Source organism: Cynoglossus semilaevis, chromosome 19 (assembly GCF_000523025.1).
Source record: "Cynoglossus semilaevis isolate Cse_v1.0 chromosome 19, Cse_v1.0, whole genome shotgun sequence".
NCBI classification, from domain to species: domain Eukaryota; kingdom Metazoa; phylum Chordata; class Actinopteri; order Pleuronectiformes; family Cynoglossidae; genus Cynoglossus; species Cynoglossus semilaevis.
The window spans coordinates 2,267,689-2,284,521 of NC_024325.1; the positions used below are offsets into that span (position 1 = coordinate 2,267,689).

At 40.7% G+C, this 16,833-nt stretch overlaps 1 protein-coding gene across 1 annotated transcript in view; it reads left to right on the forward strand.

Annotated features, from left to right (window-relative positions):
- cxadr (CXADR Ig-like cell adhesion molecule) overlaps nt 1–12,060 on the forward strand; it is a 30,408-nt gene extending 18,348 nt beyond the window's left edge. Inside the window, exons 2-7 of the mRNA XM_008332283.3 lie at nt 518–687; nt 4,028–4,232; nt 7,129–7,284; nt 7,387–7,509; nt 8,307–8,445; nt 9,460–12,060. Of these exons, the coding sequence (XP_008330505.1) occupies nt 518–687; nt 4,028–4,232; nt 7,129–7,284; nt 7,387–7,509; nt 8,307–8,445; nt 9,460–9,742 (1,076 nt within the window). The 3' untranslated portion in view covers nt 9,743–12,060. The remainder of the gene's footprint in view (nt 1–517; nt 688–4,027; nt 4,233–7,128; nt 7,285–7,386; nt 7,510–8,306; nt 8,446–9,459) is intronic.
- The last annotated feature ends 4,773 nt before the right edge of the window (nt 12,061–16,833 follow it).

Genomic DNA, 16,833 nt, shown 5'->3' on the forward strand with positions numbered 1-16,833 from the left:
GATGTTCCAATAAAGACATTTTACAACAACTGCTATAGGTCCATATTACATTCTAAAAGAATATTTCAAAGCAGTACAGCAATACATGTGTAAATGTAAGAAACATGAGAAACAGTTCTTTTTTCACTCAAGTATAGTACTGCATGAAAAGCAAAAAATAATTGCACAGAGTAGAATAATATTTTCTATGAGCTCCTGTTTTTTCAGGTTAGAGTTCAAGCTAGCGTTTTTGAGGCTTTACATTTCAGAACCACGTCACAGCTATTGAAAGTAAATAAAAAGTGCCTGTGTTTATGCTGCATTCCATTTGTGTTAATTCACTTATCCCTGTTTTGTTTACACTCTCAAGTGTTATTTATGTCCTTGGATATCCTTACGTAGTGTAAGCAGTGTCAACAAAGTCTTGATCTAAACACTACCAGAACTCGTCATATAAAATATCACCTCACTGAATCGTTTAAATTGTGTTTATATTAATATGGACTTGACACCTTTTCCTGTTTCTGTCTCTCTTCAGGTTTGGTCAGAGGTTTGGATATTTCTACCTCAGGGGAGACGTTTGTAGAAAAGGCCAGTGGTCAGAGTGCGATGCTGGAGTGCCGCTTCAATGTGGCTCCTGGTGACTCTGGACCACTTGATATTGAATGGACCTTGCTGGCATCTGACAACCAGAAAGAAGACAAAGTGGTGAGTTTAAGCTTTCTCTCAAAAGAGGGAAAATACTCTGGCCTTCATCTAACAGTTCAGTCTATACATCGCCGTCATTTAAGCTGCTGTTTCTACTTAACTTCTGTGTTGAGGTGGTGAGCAAGAGAGAAATGTTCCATGTTGGTTGAGTATTATCTATTGGTATTGCAGTGTTACATAGTAAGCATATGATAAGGTGTAATTTACACCATGGGAATTCTGTGCAGCATTTTCACAGACACAAAGTGGGAGTGAAGGGAGCTCCCTTTTCTCCTGGCAGTGTCTCTCTTTCACCCAGCACGGCCTTCAGCCATGGAAAAGGGAGGACTGCACAACTCTGCACCAGCTCCAAATGCCCTCAAGGCTTTAATAACTGTAGACACGGAGTCTTGCTACAGAGTTTCCCATTGGTGCCGTCCTTCTCCTGAGCTCCCTTCTCTCTCCAACTCTTACCTGCTGCAAACATTTCCTCTTTCTTTCTTTCATGCTGCTCCCAGTTTAAAACCAAGATTGTATCAGTAAAGTTATACATGCAAAAAAACAAAACAAAACAAAAAAACAACTGTGGCACAACTACCACTGTGTCAATCCCTGATAAATGGCTTTGATTCTTTCATGCTTTGCCATAAATGTGATGGATTCAAATTTTATTTCAACTGACTGGCCAGCTTAGGTCTCAACCCAAAGGAGTGTACATTCCTTTGTCTGCACACTCCTTTATCTAATGCCAAACAAATAGCGCAAACATAGTGCCCCTTCTCTCACTGCATTTGTTCTTCTTGACTTCACCAATTTGGCTCAGTATATACACACGTACTATAGGAATAGCCCTAAACCAATTTGCAGTCATGCACTACATATTTATATTGTAATTACTGGTATAGCTATTCTCAGAGGCTGATTTAAAGGCTGTGACAACCTTCACTGGCATTAAGGTGATCAGCTAAAGCTATGACTTCAGGGTTTGTAAATGGGGTGAAGAAAATTCTTAGAATCTCAGTAGGCATATACATGTGGCTTTGGAATAATCTAATAATAATATAATAATAGTATATTAATAATAATTCTTATTTTGTTAGCATACACCAGTCTTTTATCTGCTGTGACAATGGATACTAATATCATTAACACTGTGCTAAATTATACCATTATTGACGCAGGGTTTTATCAGGAAACTTGACACCTGCAATTGTGAGACTCTCTTCTTCTTTTCCTTTATCTTGAAAATCTAGACACAATGTAATGAACATAACATAATGAACTGAGATCATGTTTTCTATGCCTATAAAACTGCCTTTAAATGAAAGATGGAGATGTGTTCACCATGATTACACATCGATAATAGGTCCTTTGTGGTGCGTCATGGTTATATTTCATCACTATCTGATTTAAAGAAATAATAAAATTAGAACGGTTGATTATTATCAGTTCCTACTGTTAAAGAATGACCACTTTTAGGCCTGCTTTGTAATGTGTGTGAAATACACAGGACATCATTTATTTTATCTGTTTAATCCATCATCAGGTGGGAATTATACTTTGTTTCACTTAGAATATTATTCTCCGGTCACTGAGGTCTGCGTGTGTGTGCTGGAGCTTTTGTGATGTGAGTGCTGGTTTTATTCGGCTCGCATGAGAGATGCCAGGCATGCCTACAGACACAGTCATGTGCATTTGTCTCTCATTCCCTGGCTACAGTAGCTGAAATGAGGGTGTGCCCCAAGTCTTTGCCACAATGAGAACAATGTGAGAAAACAGTCGTGAAAATCAAAACTGAACTGAAGCGAGGAGAGGCTCGGACAAATACATTACGAACCCCCATGTCACACACACACACACACATACACATACACACACACTGTCTGTTTTGTCCTTGAGCAGCAGCAGCAACAGACCTCTTTGTTTATTTCACATATTGCAACAGGAATCAGCACGTGTTGATAATGTATTGGAGGGTTTGGAGTTAAAGCTATGGCCTTGTTTGTCATTGCCCTGTACATTATGTGCTTTGTTTGCATCTGTATGCGATCAATTGGATTCTGTGTAACTGGAATGAAGGACACAAACTCTGTTTCCAGGTAGTGACTCTGTTTTAACTGTGGACAGCAGCTCACAGCAGAGCAGATTTCAGCACTGTTCACTTATCTCACAGTAAACATCATTCTGTGCCAGTGATAACACTCACGGCTCTCCCTCTACAAATGGTTTGGAGTTCACAGGTATAACCTTCCTTTGCTTTGCCTCTCAAATGACCTGCACCTCTTCCACTTCCCTCCCTGAGCAACAGCATCACATGACAATGACCTCATCTTTACATGTGTCTGCTGAAACTGAGTTTCACCAATAGAGGTCTTTCATTTCTGCTGCATGCTCTCTCCACTGAGAACAGCCCAGCCAGGTGGTGATAGCATCATTGACTGACCTGCTCTGTTGTTAAAATCTCACACAAACTGCTGCGACCCTCCGTCCTTGGGAGCAGCTGCCACATCTGTTGGTAATTTGCCCTTTTCATTTCGATTACTGGGCTCAACTGAGATTGTTTTTACTTAACTTCCTTATTCTCAAGGTTATTGTGAATTCGCTTTTCTTAGTAGTGAATTTTTTTTTTCTTGCAGTGTGCACATAAGTCCATGTGAGAGGTTTTGTTCAGCTTTAGGGAATTAAATTTCCACTTCCCCCCTGGTCTGTTCACTACGTTATTAAGGCTTATGTTTCGCTTCCCGGTGAAGTTTGTGACTCATGATTTCCTTTTAGGAGACAAAAAGGAAATAACTTACCTGTTTACTGGATGAACAGTACATACACTCTCTTCATACTTTTTCTTTCCTGGCAGTTTCATAAACAACCCTTCTCTTATACTTAATTAAAGTTTTCTGTCTCCACTGATGTCCTTATTATTTTTTCCATTGCTGTAATTTAATACCTCGTGTTGATTATAGTAAAGTGCAGCCTGTAGATGAGTTCTCTTTGGAAATGTGCACGCCAGTGTTAATAAAGAAGACAATGGGTGTTTTGTCTTATGCCCTCTTTTTCTTGTCTTTATTGCAATCACGTCTGAGATGTCTCCACTCCACCCTGTCTTCATTTTTTTTTCTTTGAAAAGTTTGTGTGTCTGTAGACATGTTTGAGGAAAAGACAGGATGGCACTCCACCATGAAGTCACTGCTTTGTTGACACAGCAGGTGATGATATGGGTCCACAGTGGTGGCTTTGTTAATGCTTCCTCTTCGTCCTTGCTTCCAGAAAGTAAATACCGATAATTTTAGGGCTCTGTTTAGTCATTTTGTAATGATTTTTTATGCATCTAAACACTTTAACTGAATATCTCTTTCCTTCCCAGGTAATCCTGTATGCTGGTGACAGGTCCTATGAGGACTACTACCCACCAATGAAAGGCAGGGTGCATTTCAACGCAGCTGACCCCAAAACGGGAGACGCCTCTATCAACCTGACGGGACTGAAGTCGACAGATTCTGGGACCTACCTGTGTAAGGTGAAGAAGGCTCCTGGTATCGGCAGCAGGAAGATGCAGCTGAGCGTCATGGGTGAGTGCAACTTTTATGAGAGCAGGATAAATGACTGCTGTTTGGCCAATAGTTTTTTTTATTTTTCACCTATATGGTAAATACATGGTACAATTCCTATTTTTTCTTTAATATTGTCTTTGTAGTAAGTACCCTTGAACTACCCTTGAATAGGTCTTGTAAGATAAAATGTAACATAATAATGAACACATATGCAAAAGTCAAAGCTAATTATTATGAGCAAGATGAAACCTTGAGAGATCACATATAAAGCAAACGTGTATTTTCTTTCCACAAATAACATTTCTTAATTAAATTTTGCACTCGAATGCCTTTTTAATCACACATTATAAAATCTGTGACACACTGGAGTTGGGTAAGTTAGATGATTCATACCTGAGGCACATATGCGTTCTCTCTTTCGCTCGCTCTGTCTATGATTTACTTACCAAAACTCAGCTGGTATTTGCATGTGAGAAAAACAACCTCATGCAGGACATAGGTCTTGTGCTGTGCTCTCCACAGCCCTGTTATCAGTACAGTAGTTTCTCCTCTCTAAACATAGTGCAGCAGACTAGAAAATGGGCGACACGTTAGATTGTATAACATATCAAGTAAACAGTAGTCACTCTACCAACTAGTATAACCAGAAATATGAGCCACTGACAGGAAAGAAAAGTTTTTCTGCATGTAAGTTCTGACGTCACACTTAATCATTTTATTTGTAATTTTCATCAACAAGTGTTGTACAGCTATTGTTTAATCATTTTATACGAATATTACTTGTCACTATTTATATATTGATATGACCTAAGTGGTCAGTGGCCTATCAGTGGTCCTGACTTCCTTGGTTTGATGTTGAGGTCTTTGAATGCTTTCCTGCTGTGGATTAGAACCTCAGCTGTCCCCTAGAGTCTTCTACAGGAACAGCTTGAGGCTACTGAAGTTGACAGGCTTCTAACCATTGACTCTGAGGGCAGAGGTTGTTCTTAGCTGAGACATGTTGACAGCACAGGGTGAGGACATGTTGCCTGCTCTGCATTTTACCTTCAGGTTGATCTTGTCACAAGGTGGAAGATCCTGGGAACAAGGGAAGACGTGCATGTGTGCGGTCTAGGTATAGCTGCAGTATACTTGTGGGGACATACTGTTGGTGAAAATGCATGTTGTTTGGATTAGAATCAGGGCGAGGTTATGTTTAGGCTAGGGGTTAAATTTAAATTTGTACTGGTAAGAGAGGAATGTCCTGTGATGTCCTCAAAACTCATGAAAACCAGATTGTGTGTGTGCTTTATCACAATCATAAACACACCTATTTCGGGGCCTTGTTAGAAGAACAGTCATATACAGGCAGACATCCATTCTGGCACCTGCTGCAGTTCAGAGACTTGTCGGCTGTTTAAAGCTGGTCTTTCAAAATACCTGTGTCTGTTGCCTGTTAGTGTAAATGCTTTACTTGAACTGACAATGACTGCTAATTCTGAATTGCTAAAATGCTATTTAAACTCGCAATCTTCAGTAGAAGTAGTACATTTTTATGCACTGTAAGCTGAAGCCACAGTTACTGTATGATTGTTGAAAGTTGAGAGTCAGGTTCTCACACTTATTGTCATTCAACAATCAACCCCTCCCCTCTGACATTTGTAACCCTAATGAATACCCCAAACTAGCTTTTCTTTACTGCTTATCTTGTTCGGAACATATCCTTGTGTATCTCATAAATCTCTGTCCATACAACGCAGTCATGTTAGCCGTAGCGCACTGCCCTTTATCTGTCAGTGCTTCTGCATCTTCTGTCACCTTCTTCGTTTGACCTCATCATTCACACAAATAAATCTGCTGGTCCAACAGCCGTGCTAATATGAGGAGCTGCGTGCTACGGCCCCTAGACGTGTCGAGTTGACTTTCACCTCTAACAGATGCATTTAAAATGTCGTAGCTCTGTGACATTTACTGTGCGGCACATGCATGTGTGCGTACATGCAGCACATGTGCAACATGGAGCCAACCAGTGACTTAGAAGTTGTTCAGCCTTGGCTCTCATCGCTCCGCTGTTTGTCCGTCACTGCTTATTTATTTATTTTTTATTGTACCTCTCGCTGTGATTCCACCACTGCCCTGAACTTGTGTGTGTTATTTGATAGGTAGTCTCTCAAAGAACTGTCCGTCACAGTTAGTCTGCACATGCACACCTGTCAAACTTCAGCCTCCTCCTAAAACCCGTAAGGACAGTGTATGAAAAAGTTGGTAAAGTACATTAAAATACAGTTGATAATGTAAGAGCATTTCAGGAAGAGTAAGATACATAGTGTGTAGGTGTAAGAAAACAGAGAAAAAATATATAAAGTTTAATTATTTTTAAATTCTGCAAATAATAATTCAGAGCAGACACTTAGGACTCTGAATTAAAATGTGAAGCTCGTCTGTTTATCTTTGAACAACCATCATCACCTGTGAACCAGTGGAGCCGGTTTACTTTTAATTTGGATCTGTTTGTTTTTGATTCTCATCTCATCTCGGCTGCTGTTGACACTGAATGCTTAAATGTTAGCACACGTATTGCTTTTTATACAAAGGGTGTTGCCTCAGTCTTCTCTCTTTTATTTTGAAGTCCGTCTGCTTTTATATCCAGAGGCACACAGCCTGGCATTTTTGTGATAAAGTGGCATTTGCTATGATGACAGCAGTCGTATCACTCACTCTCACAGCTAATGCTCCGAGCAGAAGAAGAAATACACGATCATAATGTACTACAGCTCTTATTATACTCGAATAACGATTTTTTGTTTCTGTCAAAGAAATGATTTATGCCATCTTTCCAAAAGTGATAGCCATCTGGTCTCTTTGCATTTTAATTGTGATGTCAAGTGTTTTTTCCCACAATTAAAAATAGTTTTTTTGTTGTCTTTTCTCACAGTGAGGCCTTCCAAGCCACGGTGCTACACAGAAGGTTCCACAGAGGAAGGTAAAGACTTTTCACTGAGGTGCACATCAAGTGAAGGCACTAACCCCATGAAATACATCTGGGATAGAACCACTGAAACCAAGATACTGCCCGCCTCTGCCATGATGGGTAATGGACCTTTTAATAAGCTCTCTCCAACAAACAGCAAACAGTTCTACCTTCTGTTAAACTCACCCATCTTTCCTGTGATGTGTTTCACATTCCCCCCAGACTCCGACCAAGGTATTCTCAGAGTGAAGAATGCCTCCACCAGTGTGACGGGCACTTACCGCTGCACTGCCAAGAACCGTGTTGGCACTGAGGAATGTTTTCTACAGGTCAAAGTAACAGCCCGTGAGTACCTGACCAGTTTTGGGTTAACGGACCTCCTCTTAACCTGCTTCACATTATTATTTAAGAAGCGCTCATTCTCACAAAGCCGTTACCTTCGTTTAACAAAAGACATAAAATTAATGACATTAAAAACAATGTGAATGCAGTGAGTGTCTGTACTTAAGTCTTGTGTTAACATGCTGTTTTTTTGGAAGATATTATTTTTATTAGGGTAATTGACTTTGTTTATTAGCTAAGCTGTTATTTTAAAATGCACAAACCCATTAAAAACAGAAAACAGGTGATTGCCTAAGAAATTACAAATTAAACAACGGATATGTCCATGTGTCACCAAGTTAAATGGCAAAAAACCCTCAAATAGTTATTTAAAAGAATGATTCCTGCATATGATGTTACCTTTCTTAGTTAGTTTACCATGTTGGAGTGACACATTCAACATTTTCTTTTTTTCAAATCTACATTGAAATTAATTTAAGATGGTGCCATTCATGTAAAACTGGTGTTTTTTATATATAAAAAATTAAATCAAATTAGAAATGATTTTGTCTTTCTTAACACCCCCTTGTGAACCCTTAGTCTACATAAATGCATTTATTGTGATTTTTTGGCTTTTTTTATTTATACATATTCACTAAAAAATAGGCTCATGCCAAAAATAATACATTTATGTTTGGAGTTGAGTTTAAAGAAAGGCTGCACTGATATTCCTGAGGAAGAACCCACCGCTCTGTTCTATCTTCATCATTTTTAGCCACCTTGAACTGCCATTTCAACTTGTTCCTTTCTGTTTTGCCCAGCTGTCAACACTGCAAACATCATCGCAGGAACCATTACTGCTATTCTGCTGATCCTCATCATCCTCGCCATCATCCTGTTCTGCTGCTACCGTTCCCATCAAAGGAAGAAGTACGAGAAGGAGATCTGCAACGAGATAAGGTAAATTCACTGACACATCAGCGCTCCCTTTAATGGAAACATATTTTGGGATGTGTGTAAAGTCAGCCATATATAAAATTAATGAAAGGACAGAAAAACCAGTATCATGGTTTTTAATACAGGATTAGATGTCAGCGTAGATAGAGCAGCAGGGTAAATGTGGTTATTAATCTAAGATCTCTGATTGACCTTTTGCCGCCTCATACGTCTCTATCAACAGAGGGAAATGTTTTTCCACATCACACGTCCCTTTTTTTTTTTAAAACCCTCCTCAAATAAACAGCTGTGGTAATCAGTCTGAAAGCTATGTTTGCTCTGTGGATCTAGTCATGTCTGTCGCCGACTGCCCGTCCAATAACCATCCAACCCTGCATCCGGCCAACAGCTCTATACAAACCCCAGGCTTAATGTCACTCTGCTGCTGCTGCCTCAATCTGCCGCCACTGTGACACTGCTCCTGCTGTAGGACAAAGAGGATTAGACCACTGGTCATTTCTCATAAACACAGACACAAGTATTTGATAAAACACTAACAGCTTGGAGCTACGGGCTGAACAAGCTCTGCTCCCTCAGGCTCAGTTTGATTGAGCATTTAACTGGATTATTGCTGCTTATTAGTAGTTAATGTGGTGGCAGAGTCCAGGGCATAGCTCTGTTTGGCTGCATGTTTATGAGCAGCAACACAGCTAACAGTGCCGACATGACTCCATCCCTTAAAACGGTCCAGCTGCAATTAGTCCCGCCTGTTACCAAGTCAAACCGTGTCTCATCTCTGAAATGATTCATGCAGTCTCCTTAAGTGTTGATTGTTTTCATTGCTGTGGACAGTAAGTGCCAGACATTCCTCATTTTTATACCTGCACGCCGTCAAACTTCATTATGCTTTATGGCGTCTCAGGAAGCCATTTCCATATTCACTGCCTTGGATTTGAAGCTCAGGTAAGCTCATAAAAGTAAGCGAATGCTCTCGTCTGCTTATCGTCGTAACGTGTTGCTGTTTCTGTTTCCTCTCAGAGAGGACGTGCCGCCTCCTAAAAGCCGCGTTTCGACGGCGCGCAGCTTCACCGTGGGCAGCCAGCGCTCCTCCCTGGGTTCTATGTCACCTTCCAACCTGCACGAGTACGCCCTGAAACCCCAGTACGACAAGATACCAACAGCAGACGAGTACGAGAGGCCATCCAGCCACAATCCTCTGCCCCCACCCTCTGGAGCCAGAATGGCTGGCCCTAACCTCAGCCGCATGGGGGCCATCCCAGTCATGGTCCCTGCTCAGAACAGGGACGGCTCCATTGTTTAGTTTGCCGTTTGCCTGTGTAACAAGAGGAAGGGAACGAGGGAAGGGAGTAGGACATAAGCCAATGATGACGGAGAAGAATCTGGGATGGGCTAACTGACTTTGAGCTCTTTATTTTTTACCAATGGAATTTTACTCCGCTGATGAAGACCAGGCTCCTCTGAGCATATAAACCAACTGGACAACTGGAATCACAACTGAGTACACAACATTTTTATCAAATACAAACACCATAAAATCTTTAAATTTACTTCCTGGACTTTCTCACAGAAAAAGAAAAAAACAAAACTTAGTGTTAATATGAAGCTGACATACAGATTATATTGTACATATGTGAATGCATGTCTGTTTTTTTAGTATAGACGACCTTTGCTGTAGAACTCATATCCAGGCTGTATGCATGCATGTATATAATTGCAGTTTGTGTGTGCATATAAGTTGAAGTATGTGGTTGGGAGTGGGGTAAATATACAGTTCATTCAACTCCCAGCTCAACCAATCTTTAGAGGAGAACGTTTTTAATTCTAATTCTTTAAAAATTGACTGTTAAATGAAGCCGACTGTGCGAGCTTATCTGTTTATGTAGGTCAGCCGTTTTCAACTCCACACTTTAAACATTACGAGTTGTCCATTCAGGGTTTGAGTGGGGGCTTACATGGACTAGATTGGCTGACGGTAAGGAGGTGGGTCATGGCACATGGCAGCTGATTGGGCAGATTACTACTTCTTGAGCTAACTTAAATAACAACAACAGCCCCCCCCCACACACACACCCCTACGTCCCCCTCCCAATCCTCCACCCCATTTCTTTCACAACTTAAAGCAGCTGGACAATAGGGTTCATTGAGCAATTGGCGGTGATTGTGTTTGACCAGCAGCACGCTCCAGACCACAAGGACCACATGTTAACCTCCTCGAAAAACGCACAGTACTGTAATGACACATGAGCAGCGGCTCCTCATTTATGTATGAAATTATAGCCACCTCTCAGTGGTGACACACGTGGAACTTCTTTATCTGGTTTAAATTACAGCTGAGACCTTGATTAACATTCACTATATACAAACCTGTCATGGCTGGAGTAGTGTTAATTATACATTTTAATGAAGCATATGATGACAGGCAGAATGAACTAAACGCTTACAGAGTGTAATTAATTTGCAGAGTTAAATAGTGTCAACACACAGTGATATCCTCTTTGTGAATTGATCAGCTTTTAGTCCAATCTCTTTTTTTTTCTCTCTTTTTTAAGTGTTACATCTCGTCAGCCCCTTCCCATAAATGTCTTAAGAATAATTTTTAAATACTGTTGGACGCCTTACTCTCTTGAATTTAATGTCTCTTTGGCCTCAACGTTGCTGGATTCTACTAACTTTTTTTGTGCCTTGTTGCCCACGCAGAGTTTTGCTGTAGCACCAGTTCCTGCTGTGCTATGTGCAGTAGCACCATCATATCAGGCTCCACTGCCTTCAGCCTCTAGAACAATACAGTACACGGTGACATCTGTAACCCATCCATGGTGCCTCTATCAGGTCAGGTCGTACAGTCATCGCATGCAAATTAAGCCCTTCACAAAAGGTTTGATTGTCTTTGTTGTATCTTGCAAATATGTCAGTAAGTAACTTCTTTAAGTTTTTTTTAAAGAAATCTCTATTTAAAACTATTTTTTTTAAAATTTACACTATTTGGGCTCTCTGTATAAATATTCTGTCAAAGTAACGCTATCTAATCACAACACTGTCAAAAGATACGAAGATGATGTTTGTGTGTATAAGTGTACTCTGCCATGTTTGTGTAAAGCAGGTAGTGACAGGTCGGTCGGTACCATGCTAACGTTCCCTGGTGTGTGTGTGTGTGTAAGAAAGTGGGTGCCTGGTGGTTTTTTTATTATTAATATTAATTCCATCATCACAGCTAGATGTCCCAGTCATAGAAACAGCTTTGGCAGGTTGGCTGTTTTATCTGGAAGCTGCTAACGAGGCCTCCTTGAAGTATACATTAAGTTTGTCTCTGTGTGTGTGTGTGTGTGTGTGTGTGTGTGTGTGTAGGGTGCGTAAGCATGTGGTTCATGAAGGTAATTTTCTGTCACAGTGGGCACCTGTGGAGTTGTAGTTATAGACGGGTGATCCTGTTACTGTCACTGTGTGTCCTCTCAGCGCATTAACAAATACTACTAACCATATTTACTGTAGCTTTTAAATTTGCCTACTAATATCGTACGGAGGTCTCCCGTGAGGTTTGCACACTGTGCGGAAACCCACTTTTTCTGTGTGTATTTTTGTGCTGTATTTTTGAATAATAAAAGGTCATGAAATGATAAACAGGCAGTGGTGATAGTTTATTTAACATTAACATTATTTAACATAAATGTACAGTACTGCTGCGTTCTCTCTGGTGCCCTGCCACTTTTTTCCTGTGATTAATTCTAATCATCCGGTGAATTCCACCCCTTACACCGGGTGAATTGACATTCTAACTTAATGACTGCAATTAATCAATGATGTGGGTTGGCAAATGACCTGCCATTCCCAGGACTTGCTATTTGGTCCAGTATAAATACACTGTACTCTGTGTCTGAGCTCAGCTGACTACATAGTTATTCATCTGTTTCTCGTGAAATTATCTTAAGTTATTGTTTGTTTGTTTGTTTTTGTTTTTTTACAACTGGCCACCTTTATTTAATTTTTTTGGTTACAGATGAGTTTATGAGTAGAAAAATGTGTAAGAAACTGGCTGTTAGTATAGCTAAACCCTAATCACTAATTAAATGTACAGGGCCATGCTGAACTGCCTTGTTAATGACTTACAAACAGGTCTGTCCGCTGTGACCACCGCCGCCCTTCGCCTGCTCTCTATACACTTAGCAGCAAGCTGGTGATCCTGACATGTGGATCGATCGATACCTGATTATTAGCCAATAGTTCCACTGTGTGCAGGCTGCTGACAGGTAGTCAATAAAAAGACTAAAGCACTTAGTAGTGGTGCTAAACCGACAGCCATTGCTATAATTGGATGTCAGTAATAGATAGGTCCCCGGTGCATTGATCTGTGGCCAGTCAAAGTCACTCACGGATCCTAATGGCTCCCGAGCCGCTCCGCTCCTCAGGGCTCTGCCTGGGTCTTTTCAGCCATGGTGACACCAGTGCAATCTCAGCCATCGCACAAATGGACCCGCAGAGATGTAATGGCACTTTTATGCCCCTGCATTCAAAACATTCATTAAAAGAGCATTAGTGATATGTGCCGGTGCACGTGTGCAGATTAGATTTATGGACTAAACACTGTTCTCTCATTGACTTAATGTACAATGACTCATACATCATGCGCTGGTTTCCTCCAGCACAATATCAAATTGTATTCTTCTTTTTTTATATCCCATGTCCTCATTCCCATCAGTGATGCTAATCTAAAAACCTGGGGATTTATTTGTTACTCCCACTCCTCCTGCTGCCTGTGTGCTGCATTGGTAATATATCAATTGTTTGTCATAATCTAGAGAGTCTTATAGCAAAAAAAAGGGGGGGAAATGTTCTATGTTCTTGCTGTGGGTTTCCTTGGCAACCTTATCTTGTTAGGTTGTATGCAGTGGAAACCAAATGTTGGGATGATTTGTCTTGTAAAGTGGGGTCTTATCAAACTATACACACTATAGACATTCGGCTCTGCTGTCTTTAGAATACTGCGTCCTATTCACTTATGACATGCTGTAATGTACATGTGCAGAGTAAGAGGCTCTATCTGCTCAGCTGCATGTCAACCTTTAATACTGTGAGTGCTCTAAGTGCTCATTGATATGACATGATTCCAGGTTGTGGTGTGAATCAAAGCTTTTACAGGCACATTAGGGTAAAAAGCCACTTCACTTTACCTCCAGATTTTTCTTTGTTGCAATTCTATTTAGCAATGTATGCGAATCCTACACCTCTCTCAAAGGACACTTGATTTTCCTAATATTCATATTCACCTTCATCACTGACCAGCACAGAGGCAGAGGAGCCACAAAATATGTATATTAGGGAAATCAAATATCTCATACATTGCAAAATAGAATTTACTTAATTTACTGCCACCCACGGATTTAGAGTCTCCCCCAGAACAGCTGGGAAAAAATACAAGTAAAATCTCTAGACGATGACCAAAAGCTGGGCTTCAAACCTTTTTGCTAAGGCAAGAGCACCAGCCACACTGCCATCATGTGGTCTGCAGCTAACCTAATTAATAAAGTAGTATATCTGACATTTGGAACATGACTTCAAATGAAGTAGAATAGGAAGAAGAGTGCAGTGAGTCACTATGCAAACACCAGCCTTGTCTGTATGTGGAGCCCCATGTTACAGCTGGATACTTCACATATTCTCTAGAGACGAGTTGATTCCAAACATGAGCTGATCATCCCATCCTGTCGTGTACGTCTGCAGACGGTCCAAATCTCTCCTGTGGCTCACCCAGCTGCTGTGCACTCATTTGTCAGGCTTCCTCACGTTCCAGTCTGTGAGGATGAGAATACTCATCCCCCATCTTCTACCCCACCCCCGGCCACCTCCCTATCCTTCGTCCTCTACCATTTTCTCATTCAGTCGATATGGAGTCATCAGTTAAAGGCTGACCTCCAAGCCCGTTCGCACCTCTGCATCATCTGAGGTCACTATTCTGACCCCATGCCTCTCACATTTCAATGACGTTTGATGAATGACCTTCCCCTCTGTGCTGCAGAGAGAAGTGTTAAGCAGCAGTAGATGCATGCTGAGATTATGTTCAGTCCATCAACATCATGTTATTTCAAGACCCCCCCCCACCCCCCCACTGGGGGGCCCGGTGCAGTGAGTTTCGTGGATCACTGAGGTGATGCTCGTCTGCTGCTGTGACATTTTATTCACTGATGGGAGAATGTTGCCGTGTGGTGTGACCAAAGAAAGAGAGCAGCACTTTGGTGCTCATTACTGTGGACACCCCATGCGTGCTGAAACTATTGTCACCAGCCATGATCATCAACCTGCTGAAGAGCTGGCTATATATATATATATATATATATGTATATATGTATATATGTATATATATGTATGTATGTATATATGTATGTATATATATGTGTATGTATATATATGTATATATGTATATGTATATATGTATATATGTATATATGTATGTATATATACAGCTACAGTGAGTTTGTAAATATTCAGACCCCCTTATATTTTTCATTCTTTGTTATATTGCAGCCATTTGCTAAAATCATTGCTAAGTTCTTTTTCCTCATTAATGTAGACAGAGCACTCCATATTGACAGAAAAACACAGAATTGTTGACATTTTTGCAGATTTATTAAAAAAAATGAAATGTCACTGTGACACTGAGATGGTTCTACACCAGGGGTGCCCAAACTGATCCACAAAGGGCTGCTGTGGCTGCAGGTTTTTGTTCCAACCAACCAAGAGCAAATAGTTTGACCAATTAGCTGTCTGAAGACCAGTTGGGCGTGCCTGTTCTACGCCTTCATTGGAGTCCAGCTGAGTTTGATTATACTGATTGGACTTGATTAGGAAAGCCACACACCTGTCCTGACCTTACAGCTCACAGTGCATGTCAGAGCAAATGAGAATCATGAGGTCAATGGAACTGCCTGAAGAGCTCAGAGACAGAATTGTGGCAAGGCACAGATCTGGCCAAGGTTACAAAAAGAAAAAATGCTGCTGCACTTAAGGTTCCTTAGAGCACAGTGGCCTCCATAATCCTTAAATGGAAGACGTTTGGGATGACCAGAACACTTCCAAGAGCTGGCTGTCCAGCCAAACTGACGATTGTGGGAGAAGAGCTTTGGTGAGAGAGGTAAAGAAGAACCCAAAGATTACTGTGGCTGAGCTCCAGAGATGCAGTTGGAAGTTGGGAGAAAGTTGTAGAAAGTCAATTAACACTGCAGCCCTCCACCAGTCGGGGCTTTATGGCAGAGTGGCCCAACGGAAGCCTCTCCTCAGTGCAAAACACATGAAAGCCCGCATGGAGTTTACTAAAACAACACCTGAAGGACTCCAAGATGGTGAGAAATAACATTCTCTGGTCTGATGAGACCAAGATTGAACTTTTTGGCCTTAATTCTAAGCGGTATGTGTGGAGAAAACCAGGCACTGCTCATCACCTGTCCAATACAGTCCTAACAATGAAGCATGGTGGTGGAGGAGGCATCATGCTGTGGGAGTGTTTTTCAACTGCAGGGACAGGATGACTGGTTGCAATTAAAGGAAAGATAAATGCACACAGCTAAAATAAACAAGGAGTGCTTCACAGCAACTCCGTGACTGTTCTTGAATGGCCCAACCAGAGCCCTGACTTAAACCCAATGGAGCCTCTCCGGAGAGACCTGAAAATGGCTGTCCACCATTGTTCACCATCCAACCTGACAGAACTGGAGAGGATCTGCAAGGAGGAATGGCAGAGGATCCTCAAATCCAGGTGTGAAAAACCTGTTGCATCATTACCAAAAAGACTCATGGCTGTATTAGCTCTTAAGGGTGCTTCTACTAAATTCTGAGCAAAGGGTCTGAATACTTATGACCATGTGATATTTCAGTTTTCCTTTTTAATACATCTGCAAAAGGTCAACAATTCTGTGTTTTTCTGTCAATATGGGGTGCTGTGTGTACATTGAGGAAAACCATTGTACTTAAATGATTTTAGCAAATGGCTGTAATATAACAAAGTGAAAAATTTAAGGGTCTGAATACTTTCTGTACCCACTGTATGTGTGTGTATAAATATATACAGCTATATGCATATATATACAGATATAAGTCTATATGTATTTGTACAGATACAGCTATATGTATATATAAAGATGTGTCTTTGATACAAAGATGTGTTTATATATATATAAAGATATACAGATATATGTGTGTATATATATACATATATACAGTATAACATTTGATCACAGTAAAATACTACACCAATAAGTTCCTGAACAAATCTCTGGAAAAGGGTTCTCAAAAATGACTAAAAATACTCATTTGCCATGAAATATGTAACTGTCTATTGTTGTGGATAAAATTCAGAAAATATCACCAAAAACATGCCTAAAATCCATAAAAATAAAAAGTCCC